Consider the following 12,688-nt stretch of genomic DNA (forward strand, 5'->3'; position numbering starts at 1 on the left):
ATAAGCTTTTCATTTACAGTTAGGAGTTCTTTACCAACAATGAGTCCACTTTGCTTACGCTTCTTAAGTATAGCTCCCAGTTTGTTGACAGGAAATGAATCGGTGACGATCAAGATAATCTGCTGTTTTTCTTTCTTTGTTATCATTGTAACATGATTCCATTTTTGATTGTTGTTATATAATAGGCTTTTATAACTATTCAGTAGAGGCTTCTTAAGACATTGTCTTGTGCTCAGCTTTTTCCTAAAGCTATGTTGCTACATAGACGTTGCATTTCTTATTTTTGATAACATTTTATAACAGATCATGACACAAATACACATGTAGAGGCAAACTGATGGACACATGTATGTGCTGTGTAGACTTTTTTTGTGCCTACATGAACCAAGTAGTCATTCAACAGAGGCGAGGGGTGGAAGGGGCAATTTTCATTCTGTGCATTGTCTAGTTATCGTCTTACTACAGGGATTTACCTCATTCTATTTTTTTAAAGAACATTTGGGGAATTATACACAGGACGGGATACATTTTTGTGTTATTTATACATTACTTTTAAAAGAAAAAGCTGAATCAAAGTGAGGTATAGCAATGGAAGGAGGGATATAGGTGACCAGGGAAGTAGATAGACTCTTGACCAATAATTGACAGCAGTTTCCATTTTCTCAGCTGCACTTTATTTTAGAAAACAAGAGATAAGCATCAGGAAATAAGTCCGCCACTGTAAATATGCTTTGTTCTGTGTTGTGCAGTCGCATCAGTGCAGGTGAGAAAAAAGGATTTGGAGCAGTGACGAGTTTCTGTAGGTAACTAATGTTCAGTACCAACCTGCAGTTTTCTTGCCAAGCAGCAGTTAAAATGGAGCTTTGTTAATAATGACACATTTCTGTTATGTGCAGTTAAAACTACACTTTCTTTTTTGTTCTATTGATTCCCATGCAATTTTTGACAATTTAGAGTACTCTTTTCTTAGGTTTCATCCCAGGCTCTTGAGTTTACATGTGGGAGACAATATAAGCTTTTCATTTACAGTTAGGGGTTCTCATTCCTGGAAGCACTGAGCCTCGAGGTCCTTGTAACCACCGGGGATCCTCCCTCAGTCTGACGCAGTGAGGAGAAAGTCCTCTCAGGCTTTGTTCTTGCGAAGGACAAGCTTGATGTACCATATTCTAGGTATTTAACTGCTGATAATGTACATGATATATGGGATATAGTTTGATTGTTTCATTTGTAGATGTTTTCTTATCACTATTATTATTTCTTTAGAATAAATCAATTCTGAACACTATTCTCAAGTTCCTTTTTCGTAAAACGAGGCACTGAGAAATCTGCAGCACTCTAATAAACACATTCATGACAATCACACTGATGGGAAGCTGTGCTCCCTGTTGATGGAGACATGTTGGCTCACATACAGCACAGTAACAGGACTGTAAGTAAGGCTAGGCTCAGCTCATGGCTCATTCAGTCATACCAGAACGTGGATTTAATATCTGATTCCTTTCATGCCAATTGTTTTTTTGTTTTTTTTATTTAACTCCTGAATTTTCATTAAAATGTCATGTTCTGCTGTGTCTGAATTAGCTGAGACCAAATGAAAACAAATCTTAAGAGGGGGTAACATGAAGGTTTAGTTGTGTTTTGGTTCGGGTAGAGAACCAATCTTTCCAACTCTGTGGGGTTGCCATATTGCACATGCAACAAGCCAAAGCTCAGATCTCATTCTCGCTGAAGCCATAAATGCCACCCAGACTCACTTGAGCTGCTCAACTTCATTTTAGATTCCTTTCCATTTCAACTAAAGCAGAGTCCCAAAGCCATCAGGAGAAGTCATACAGTTTCTGTTACAAAAGGAAATTTACTCTTAAAGGTCAGACCACTGAAACCTAATTTACTTAAAAACATTACAGACCTCAACTCGCTTATTTCTGTAACATTGAATGTCTCAGTCTAAACATGTGGAGTCATGATAAGGTTTTCGATGTCCTTGTCGGTTACCAAGTTGTTAAATATGGAGCTGTAACGATGAGTAGATTAATTGATTAGTCGACTGAAGAACAATCAGCAACTATTCTGATGATTGATTAGTTTCAAGCAAAAATGCCAAACATTCTCTGGCAGCAGCTTCTCCAGGGTGAGAATTTGCTTTCTTTCCACTGTCTTATGCCTCTTCTTATTATATTGTTAACTAGATATCTTTAGGTTTGGGACTGACAAGAAACTATAAATTATTGAAGCTATAAAGGCAATTTTCCACTTTTTTTCTGACCTATAGACAAAACCATGAATTAGTTAGTGAAGAAAATAATCTGCAGATAAATCAATAATGAAAATAATTGTTAGTAGCAGTCTTAGGTGTTCTGAATGTTTCATAATGATACAAAGATAGGCTTTGCTTTATAAGAAAATGAGGTCAAACTGAAAATAACACCCTTGCGTTCCAGTCTGTTTGGATATTCGCTGTTCCCAAAAACTGTCCTTCAGAAAGCTTTTGTCTTTGTTCTGTTCAGGTGCTGTGGCTGTCAGAGAATCAGTTGTAAATCTGTGTTACTCTTTGTGTCCGAGTAGCTACATACTACAAAGTAGACAACATCTGTGAATATAGCTCCAGGCTTTTGTGTTGTAAACTAGGCAGGAGTTTAATGACACTATAGTAACTTGCTTGTGAATGTAATTCAGCAGAATCTGCTGTTCAAATGAGAGGGTCTGATCATCATTTATCACTTTATTATGCCATAAACACAAAAGTTTTTCATGCTTGTAACTGTTTGCATATACAATACAGAGATTGCTGTGTAAATTTAAAACCCTAAAACTAATGTTTAGCCGATATGTCCAAGTCTGTACTAGTTATCCCGTGCTGTGCTAATCCAGTCGCTTGTTAACTTGGTAGAAGTTCCCCTTTCTTAAATGAATGCTTTAAGCGTGGGCTGGGGGGGGATTCACTGTGTACCTGTGTCCATGCCTCAGATTGGTCTAAATGCTTTTCTTTAAAATCACGTTAAGACTTAAAACAACCCAAGTCATGAATTTGCACATCAGCTCTGAAATCACTAAACAGTGAATTTGGAAAATGAACTCATAAATGAGCTGTGGAACAGAATAGGACCTTTTCCTTCAGTGTGTTTTAAGGGTTCAGTGTGCTATCACTTGCAGCCACATAGGGGCAGTATATGTTCTCCTACTGTCGCTGCCCTGTCTTCTTGGCAAAGATCATTCGCAACGTGCTGTAAAAAAGCCATTTTAAACTTGGTTTGTGTAAATGTGAACATGTTAAAGATCATACAAACTGAAAAATGCTGCTGCACCACTGCACATTTTATAATGTTTTCAATAAAATCTACTGAAAACCTGAAATAAGTCTGCTTGGTTTTTTTAACAGATGGTGCCACAAAGAGGCAGGCATGAGTTTAAATTTACTTTGAAACAGCATTTCATCTATTGTGGTTATGTGATAGAAGACTGGATCTGCAACAGAAGCTGTATCTACTTCAGCACGAGACATGAACCCACATACTATACCATTAGCAATAATCAGAGAGGTAGGTATGCTAATGGAGCTTTATGTATGCTTGATTACATTCATTTCATTTGGAGCTGCCCGTCGTAATAGTAGAAGTTCCTCCTGCTTTCACCAGTTACCTTCCTAATCTTCAGGCAGCTCCTGGCTCAGGTGTTAGAGCAGGTTGCCCACTGACAGTAAGGTTAGGGGTTCAATCCCCTGCTCCACCTGCCTGTCTGTTACAGTGGCCTTAAACGAGAACACACATTCTTAAGTGTTCCGTTCTCAGGTTGGTAATGTTTCTGTAAATTAATGTAGTAGTAATAACTGTAATTACTTATTCAGGTAAAGCTGAACATTTTAAAATTAATGTATAGGCAAGCATACAATTCAACATATATTAAGTTTAACATTTCCAATAATAGCTCAATCAAATAGTTACTTGGGAGTAAAATAAGCAAGTTTTTGAATTCAGCACAACAAACCAAATTGTCAATTTTACTAAAAATTAGTCCCCAATTACATAGTTCTTTCCAAAAAAACATTTGAAGAAATAAACTTGTTTCCCAAGTACAGACCATTTACATTTTATGAATGGAAAATTATATTGATTTGTCATTTCTGTGTTTAATTTTGTTGTGAATGTGTATCCAATGAGGAGCCCGTAAAATTGTTGATTTGAGAAGTGAAGTCTCACTTCTCTTTTATTGCATAGTTTCAGCCATCTTTCAGCCATCAGAGGCCTCTTCCCACAAATCCCATTGCAAACACATGAAACTAGTTCAAATAAACTTGCATAGCCCAGTAAACTACAATCAAACCCAGGGAAAAAATGGATCACATTATGTAATGCATTTATTTCCTGGAGTTCTCACATACCTCAGCTTGTAGTGCATTCATCAGTACAGTTTAAAAAACTCTCTTAATTCCCTGAAGCAGCTGGAGTGTATTTATAAATAACCCCTAAAAGCGATACAAAATGCTGTTACAACTGACATAAAGCAGTGCATTGGATATTCTCAAAGCTTGGAGCACATTATGCATAGTAGAGTACAGAGGGCTGTAAAAGGAATCATTTCACAATCAAAATAAAAGCAATGTAACACTTTGTGCTCTAGAAACAGAATATTATTTATGCCTGAGATCTTCCTCTGAATATATACACACACGCACACACCACGGTCACTTTGGTTTAAGGTTTAAAAAATGTAAAAAATCAGTTTAGGGACCTGGATGTTATTTGGTGATTTTACGGTAAAAGGCACAACACGAATGTTCTTAGAATCAAGTTGGAATCACGTCTAACAGAATGCATAAATGTGCAAAAATAGCATCAGTGTGCTCAGTCTGATCCCACACGTCGACAGATCTATCCGATGACCTATAAATCAAGGCTAAAAAGACACATTAATAGAAGAATTTGCAAAGAATATAAAAACTAGTACTAGAAACAAATCTCAAAACGCGGCAGAAACTGTGATTCGTTTTTCTACCATCCAATAGCTGCCTATATTCAGGGTCCAAAGACACTTGTTGAATTTTAGACAATATTCTTTTTGAAATATATTCTGAAAATAAAAATGGCCCTCTTCATATCTACGATCGGACCAGTTTGAAGCCTTGGCCGGTGTCCAGTATTGCTGGTGGAAACCAGTTAAGTTTGACTCTCTTTAGGCATCGCAGGCAGACGCTGCAGAGCCACAGCAGGTTCAGACCGCTGCACCACAGCGCCAACTGGACCACCGGGTATGTGATCCGAGGGAAGTACATGCTCCAGTGGTTGGTGACATCACTTCCTGTCGGCAGGTGCAGCGTGTAGTCACTCCAGTGTTTGGAGATGCCGTAGGTGGCGGAAACCGCCCTGCCCCTCTCACACCACTTGATGGTGCTGTTTGGGTTGCAGTTGTACTCCACCCACTGAGAGGTGAAGTCTCCGAGCTGCGGGGGGTCCTGCAGCTCGACGTCCGTCGCTCGAGCGAGCGTCGCTCCCTGCACAGCCACGTGCAGGCCCTCCACCTTCCTGACTTCCTTCACCCATGGCAGTGAGTTGTCGCAGTCGAGCACCAGGATGAGGCGCGAGCAGAAGCTGCCGTTCTTCTCCCTCCACCACTCCAAGATCTGGTCCAGACGAAGAGCGTCTCCTCCTGATGAACACAGAAACCAGCTGATTACAGATCACACAAACTGTGCTCATATTACTAAAAATAAAACTTAGTAACAGTAAGAAGTGGTTTACAGAGTGGCCACAAAATAATCGTATAAAATGTTCTTCCTCTTACTTACTCAAACATTTTAGATGCCAGATGAGTGACTTTTCTCACTCGTTTGCCTCTTTTGCAACACCTACATTAAAACTGTGATTTACTTAATTAAAAGAAATAGGTGGAAGGTTTTAACTTGACCACAAAAAAATATTGAAATTGTATTATTTTATACATTCATTTGTGATTTAAACCTGAATGAATAAGTAGAGAAACATGAGAAATGCAGGTGCTTTCATACAGGAGGACACGGGGGTGTCATTGAAGGTTTTGATGAAATGAACACCTACACACACCTACACACACATACAGGGAGAGTTCCAAAGGCTAGAAGGTTTGTGTTGGTTTTTCCTTGAAACTGGAATATAATAATATACTGTATATGAGTTGGGTCATTTTATTTGTGACCAATCACAATAAATGAAAAAGCTTTTTTCCCCACGAGCTGTATCTGTGTTTTAACTGTTGTATTGACTCGCCTCCTGTCACTGCCTCTTGGCGTGGTCGTCATTATAAATGGGAACTGGTTCTCAGTTGATTTATCTGGTTATAGAAAAGGTAAACTAAAATAATTAATAATTTGGATAATTAAATTGGAGTGATGGATGATTAAAACTGCAGTGAGAATACAATGCGTCATTTGATGTATAGAAACAGCCCGTCTCACCTGCCAGTGCCCACTCTCCAGAGCGGTGACTGTGACCGCTGTAGAAGATCACGTAGGTGTCGTGGCGAGGCCCGTCCGCCGTGCGAAGCTCCAAGAAGGATTTGATCTTGGCCTGCAGAGCCTCCAGGGTCACACCGCTGGTGGAATAGTCGCAGCCGAAAGCCTCAATCAGGTGGTGGGCGAAGAAGCGCTGCACGCTGTTCAACATGCCCGTAGAGCGCCGGTTCAGCTTCTGAACCTGGTCTGGAGGCAGCAGCATGGGCTGACCGTCAGGGCTGCAGGGCGGACCGAAACAAAACAGAGGAGGAAAGTGAGTGAATCAAGTCTGTTTGGATCAGACAGCACAGGTCAGCGGACGTCTACTCAGGAGACAAGTCGTCCAGCTGCCTTTGACGTCCAGCTCCTACTCCTACGGTAGTTATGCATTACACACTACCTGCAGTAGTTGGTGGGGATGACCACTGCGTAGCCCACACAGGTTCCTCCCAGGCTGTTCCCGAGCTCGTGGAAAAGCCCGTGGAACAGAGACTCCAGAGGCAGGACGAGCAGAAACATGCTCACAAAGATACTGCTGGAGGCCTGCAGGGCACAGTGACGGATCGGATCATTATTGGTTTGATATGACACTGACAAGAACATAGAAGAACTGTGAACATGTTTAAATGCTGTGGATGAGACTGCAACATGAATCTGTAAAGGTCTTACTGTGAAACAGTGAATCCTGATTAAATGTAGGGAGGCACTGTTCAATAGGAGATATGTTTATATGGTTTCTTGATCATTTAGGGGACTCAAATCATAGAATAGAAGAAACTGAGCAATTCAGCCTGTCCTGGTATGACAACCTTTCACTACAGCTGGGCTTCCTCCGATCACCTGGACCACAAACCCCATAGGGCCCTGCAGTATTCAGCTGATACAGAGTGGCATCTCTCTAAAAAAAAAAAGGACAAGAGAGTGTCTGGCCCTACCTGCCAGCACAGAGCAGCGACAGCCACAGTTGACACCAGCGTGAAGAACACCAGGCGCACAGAGATGAGGCAGAAGTGTCTCATTCCCTTGGAGGCCATGATCTTGTCCAGGCCGTTGACCCCTGACCCCTGGGACAGGCACACCCTCTGGCAGTCGCTGAGCTTGGTGTGAAAGCCCCACACCGTGATGACAAACACCATGTGGCAGATGGCCCAGAAGAGCACACACACCACGAAGGCTGGGATCGTCAGGTACCACTGGTCCAGGTCTGTCAGCTTCCGGCCGGCCAGGATGATGAAGGTCACCTCCACCATCATCACAGGCAGCAGGGACAACCGGCGCCACAGACCCCGCCAGACCAGGAACGGCTGCCAGCGCTCGGTCACAGAGAGACCACTGAAGTACACATCCAGCAGAGGGTCGCAGATGAGCTGGCTGAAAAAGCAGGCGAGGGCGAACGGGTTGGTGGTGATGTTCAGAGACTCGAAGAACAGCACGGCGGCGAGCACAGCGAAGCACACCAGGTTGGGAAGCGCCAGAAGAGCCTTCATCCGGAGGGCAACCATGACCGAGGCCAGCGCCACCACCAGCACCATCACGCTCAGGGACTTCTGGATGGGCAGCGCCGTGCTGGCGACGGCAAAGCCCGCCAGCTCCAGCCGCTCCGCCGAGGTATAGAGGGCGGGGCCGGTACCTGTGCACCCCCAAGAGCCGTCCCAGCAGCGCCCCACAGCGTCCTCAGAGCCAACCTGGCCAACAGCAGGGAGTCCGGCCGCAAACCGCTCCCTTCGGTTCCCTCCAGGTGGGCCGTGAGGAGAAGCACTGCCAGCCCCAGCAGGAAGCCCGAACCACAGGGGAGGAAGGCTGAGGCTCACCCTCTCCATGTTGAAGTAGTAATAACTAACACTCGCTATTCCGAGCGACAACCAGGGCCCACACAGAAGATGACAGAAGGCGTGGCTCCGCGTGCTCTCCCGACCGGGCATACAAGCCCAAGCAACAAGGGCGACAAGAGATTAGAACAAAAAAAGACACGAGTTGAGCATAAGTTCACGCAGGCGCAGGTGGCCGGGAGTAGCTGGGGATCGACCACGAGGATCTCACAGCGAATGAGAAATTGAAGGTGAGTGATTAAAGCTTTTTTAGGTGATGGTAAGAGGGGTGGGGGGAAGAGTTGATAATGGGGAGGAGAGGGGAGGGGGAAGGGGGAAGGAAGAAGAGAGGGAGGGAGAAGTAAAGAAAAAAAAAAAAAAAAAGAGGGGGAAAGGATTGATTGAGAAAAGGGTAAATAAAAATTTTTTGGTTAATTTTCCCGTTGAACACCTCCTCCACGCCCGGGCATGGCTGAAGTGAAGGCAGTGGCCTGATCACAGTAAAGCGCAGAAACGACAGCAATTGTTTGATACGACAGACCTGTCCCAATAGCGACAAGACAGGACACTTTAATGAGTCTACAGTCGAGTCTGCGTTCGATTGGGACTTCGAGATTAAAAAGTATGGGTTAACTTAAGTTAAAGTGACTAAGCCTGAGTTGCCGTGTAGGCTACCTAGCCGGCGCACTCCTTAAGCAGCCGTCAAGCGTCATCCCACGCTCAACACATTAAAGTAGCTACATATTCACGTTGGTATGTTTTCAGCTGATGTCCGAACCCGGTTGGAAAAGGTCCCAATGTGGACGGAGCCGAAACCGAGCGGCGTGAGTTACAGACACATCCCGTGTCATCGAAAGTTTGTCGCGTCAAAAGTTTTTGAGTCCGATGACAGCCGCCATGAACAATGGCTTCAAACTACGGCAAGAGGCAAGGGTCCAGAAATGTTTTTTGCAAACGCTTAATGCCCAGTGCCGTATAGCGCAGATTGTTCAACACTGAGATTTGACTTGCGGTTTGGTACGATTTAAATTAAAGATGGAACTCTTTTAACGCGTTTTAATATAAGCTTCACTTGTGAGCTTCACTTTGCTTTTTGCTGGAGCTTTCAACCAACATCTCAGCACACTTTGAGTTTACGTTGTTTCAAGTGTCAACAATGGGATTTTCAACTGAACAAAGCAGAAATGTGGGACCAGACCCTTCCTCACAGCAGCTCCTTTTGATGTGAAATAGTAGGGTAAACACAGGTGTTACCTAATGAAGGTTCTGGTCCATGGTGTAGCAGTGTTTCCTATGAGCAGCCCCCCCTGACTCTGAAGGACACAACCTCAATTAGTATCACTGGTAACGTCTGTGTTTACACCGCTGTCATGTAAAAATGGCTGCTGTGAAAAAGGTCTTTTGCTGCTGCAGTTATTTCTGCCTGTTGCTGCAGCACTTAACACCACCCAAGCAGCCATAAAAGGCTCATTCTGTGCTCACAATGTAAGCTAAAAGGTAGCAGGAGGATTAAAAAAAAACTACTGAAGTTATGAGTTCAAGTCTCTCCAATGCAGCCGGTCCTTTCATCTGTATTTCACATTTTATTTATAGTTTTTTTTACTTCATTGGTTTCTTTTTTGTTGGCCTTAAGGTAGTAAGGTAGGTATATTGGACTGGTGAAATACTAGGCCATCAAGATGTTAACTGTTTACCTCCTGCAAAGAATACAGAGGCACCGCCAGAATGGGTTAACAATACATCAAATCCACTACATATAATGAAGTAATCCTGCCTTATAATACGCCCCCCTGCTGTACTCATGTTTTCAACCACTACTGATCAAAAGACCTGTAATTTCGTGACACCATTTGGGATCAATGATGAGTCCTTACATACAGATTAAATATCTCCTGCTTCACAACTGCATTTAAGTACACAGAGCAGTATCCTGAATGTTAAAAAGGAACAAAATACACAATAAAAACACAGACGCCTTCCATTTACATTCATTTATAAAATAGAAATACAACCATACTAGAAGCACACATTGTTCTGCATTGTTGAAAATGTCGATAACGAAGATGAACCATCTCATGCAAATGGACCAAAAGAAACACTGGAAGACAAATGCACCAATGAATCACAAAACACGCTTCTTCAAAGTTGGAATGTGTGGTTCTGTAAAATGTTTTTTTCTTGTTGTGAAAACAGAGGAGAGATCAGCAGAGAGATGTGCATTAACTGGAAAATGATATGGGAATGGCAAGAACACACTGCATTATACCAACACTGGAAGTGTTTCTTGTTATCCATTAATATGACAAAAAGGAGAACGGGGTATTGTATGTACTGTTTGGCCAAAGAAGCTTGATATCTTTTTGTTATGTTAGGGATAAGTTTCGTTTTCTCCAGGGGAAGTCTACTTGCAACATACAGTAAATGTGAACAAAGAAGGCACCTTAGACTTACTGGTATTATTTTATGGGCCCATCATCTTGTGCAACAGTCATCATAGGAAAATAATTTTTGTGACACCCTTTGAGATCAATGATAAAGTGCCACAGACAAAAAAAAAACAAAAAACATAAACGTAAATTCATTCCTTCATTCACACTGACAAATCCATCCACACCCGCATATTTAGCCTGTTCAGGGACAGGCAGGAACACACACTAACATTTCATCTGGTAGTGTATTTAGCTAAAACCTCCTCTCCCCCAGTAGGATACAGTATCTTCAGATCTGGTCTCGCTTGCTATTGCTAAAATCTACAGTTTCTCACCTGTTTCAGAGCTTCTGTATGACAAAATGGTAAACTAGTGCAAATCTCTTCTGTCGAGGTGAATTTTCTGACGTGTGAGGAGCTCAGATCTGGATCTTTTTTTTTCGAGGCAGAGTACTCGCTGTATTTTCACATCAATGTTGTGCCAAAAGTTACTGGTGCTGTAAAGTCCATTTTTTCACTGACTTGCAGTGTTGCACTATTTCTCTGCTTGAAAACAAAAACTAAAAAATGTATTGGAAATCTAACAGGAGATCATTAAATATTTATATATTTGTGAGCACAACAAGAGGAGGAAAAGAGTGTAATACCTACTTTAAAACACTCGTACCTTGTTACACAATGAATCAACACAGTTACAGTTTCACATTAGTAAACCTAGTAATACTCCTACCGTATGCTTCTGAAAATGTTTAAAATGCTACAAATACCACTTTCTTGTAAAAGATACACAAACCATTCAGAGGATGCCAAATTAAAATGGCATTGCCACACTTAACACTGGACAACACCAATGTTTTGACTGTTGAGAATATATATTTCAAAACAATGATATTCTTTTTTTTTTTTTTTTTGTCTTGGAAAACTAAATGCACATCAAGAATTTTTCAGGAAGTCTTGCTGCATGACTGAGACAGAAGCAAGCGTACCAGTCCAGTCATCCCATAATCAGTCTCTACAGTGCAATCAAACTCCTGTCACACTGCTCAGGTTGCTGTATTTGTCTTTCGTACTAAGCAGCCTGCCACACTAGCTTATTCAAATGGAGACTGAGTACAGAATGTAGACAAGCTGACTTTTGTTATTGAGAGCTGATTGGAAGATGGGATGGAAATTAAGGAGAAGGGAGTTCAGATATCTTAAGGGCATTCGCTTTCCAACTCTTAAAAAACCTAGATATTTATCAAAATATATCCGTCTTAGTGTGTGGTATATGTATATGTGTGCGTGTATGCGTGTGTACTCTCAGAGGAGTGTGGATATGAGAAAATAATCTGTAAACTTCTCTCTTTCACTCTGTGCAAACTGCATTATTTTGAGGAGCGGGAGGAGTCGTGGGAGAAGAATGCAGCAGGTTAATTTTGGCAGCGCAGCAGTTGAAGGGGAGGTGACAGTTACGTAGAGAAGAGGAGAGGAACTGGGGGGGGGGGTTAGCTGGTTAAGCCTAGCTCTGAAGCAGGATGGGGTCTTCTAGCTCGTGGAAGCCAGGCACCGAGCTGCCCTGGCTCTCCCCAGAATCTGAATCGTAGGGTGTGTCAGGTAGCTCCGTGAAGCCCCAAGCCAGCTGGTCATCCTCAAACTCGGAGCGCACCTGCACGGGCACGTCGGCACACTCTTCCTCCTCATTGGAGTGGAAGTCCTGAGGGATGTAGAGCATCTCAGGGTAGTTGCGTGACACCAGGTCGCTGGTGGTGGCCAGACACATCTTACGGAAGGCAATGAGATGCATGTGGGAATACTTGACGTATTTGTAGCGCTTGAAGCCAAGGGACTCCACCGCGACGCGCCAGCTGCGCATCATGAGGGCGTGGCGGTTTTGGTGGGAGGAGTCGGGCGTGATGATGAGCAACAGGCCATGCAGCTCCAGCAGCTCATGGGCCTTCTTACAGCAGATCCAGCGTTGGTATGGCGAGGGGAAGTAGGACAGGAGCA

The 12,688-nt window shown here is 42.8% G+C and overlaps 3 protein-coding genes across 3 annotated transcripts in view; 1 reads left to right on the forward strand and 2 right to left on the reverse strand.

Moving 5' to 3' along the window:
* Positions 1 to 3,357, forward strand: part of ptdss2 (phosphatidylserine synthase 2) — a gene marked incomplete in the record, with an annotated part of 23,698 nt that extends 20,341 nt beyond the window's left edge. The window contains 1 exon segment of the mRNA XM_035665399.1: positions 304 to 3,357.
* An 815-nt stretch (positions 3,358 to 4,172) lies between these two features.
* LOC118330735 (transmembrane protein 168-like) lies at positions 4,173 to 8,074 on the reverse strand (the record flags this gene model as incomplete). The annotated part of the gene is given in 4 exon segments (XM_035665397.1): positions 4,173 to 5,643; positions 6,428 to 6,702; positions 6,864 to 7,006; positions 7,399 to 8,074. Coding segments are annotated over 4 exon segments (1,642 nt in total), but the record flags the coding sequence as incomplete, so codon positions are not given.
* A 3,492-nt stretch (positions 8,075 to 11,566) lies between these two features.
* Positions 11,567 to 12,688, reverse strand: part of bmt2 (base methyltransferase of 25S rRNA 2 homolog) — a 6,075-nt gene continuing 4,953 nt past the window's right edge. Inside the window, exon 6 of the mRNA XM_035665400.1 lies at positions 11,567 to 12,688. This exon is cut by the window's right edge and continues 1 nt beyond it. Coding sequence (XP_035521293.1) covers positions 12,201 to 12,688 — 488 coding nt within the window. The 3' untranslated portion in view covers positions 11,567 to 12,200.

Source organism: Morone saxatilis, unplaced genomic scaffold (genome assembly GCF_004916995.1).
Source record: "Morone saxatilis isolate NCDOM2014 unplaced genomic scaffold, NCSU_SB_2.0 Contig2, whole genome shotgun sequence".
NCBI lineage: Eukaryota > Metazoa > Chordata > Actinopteri > Moronidae > Morone > Morone saxatilis.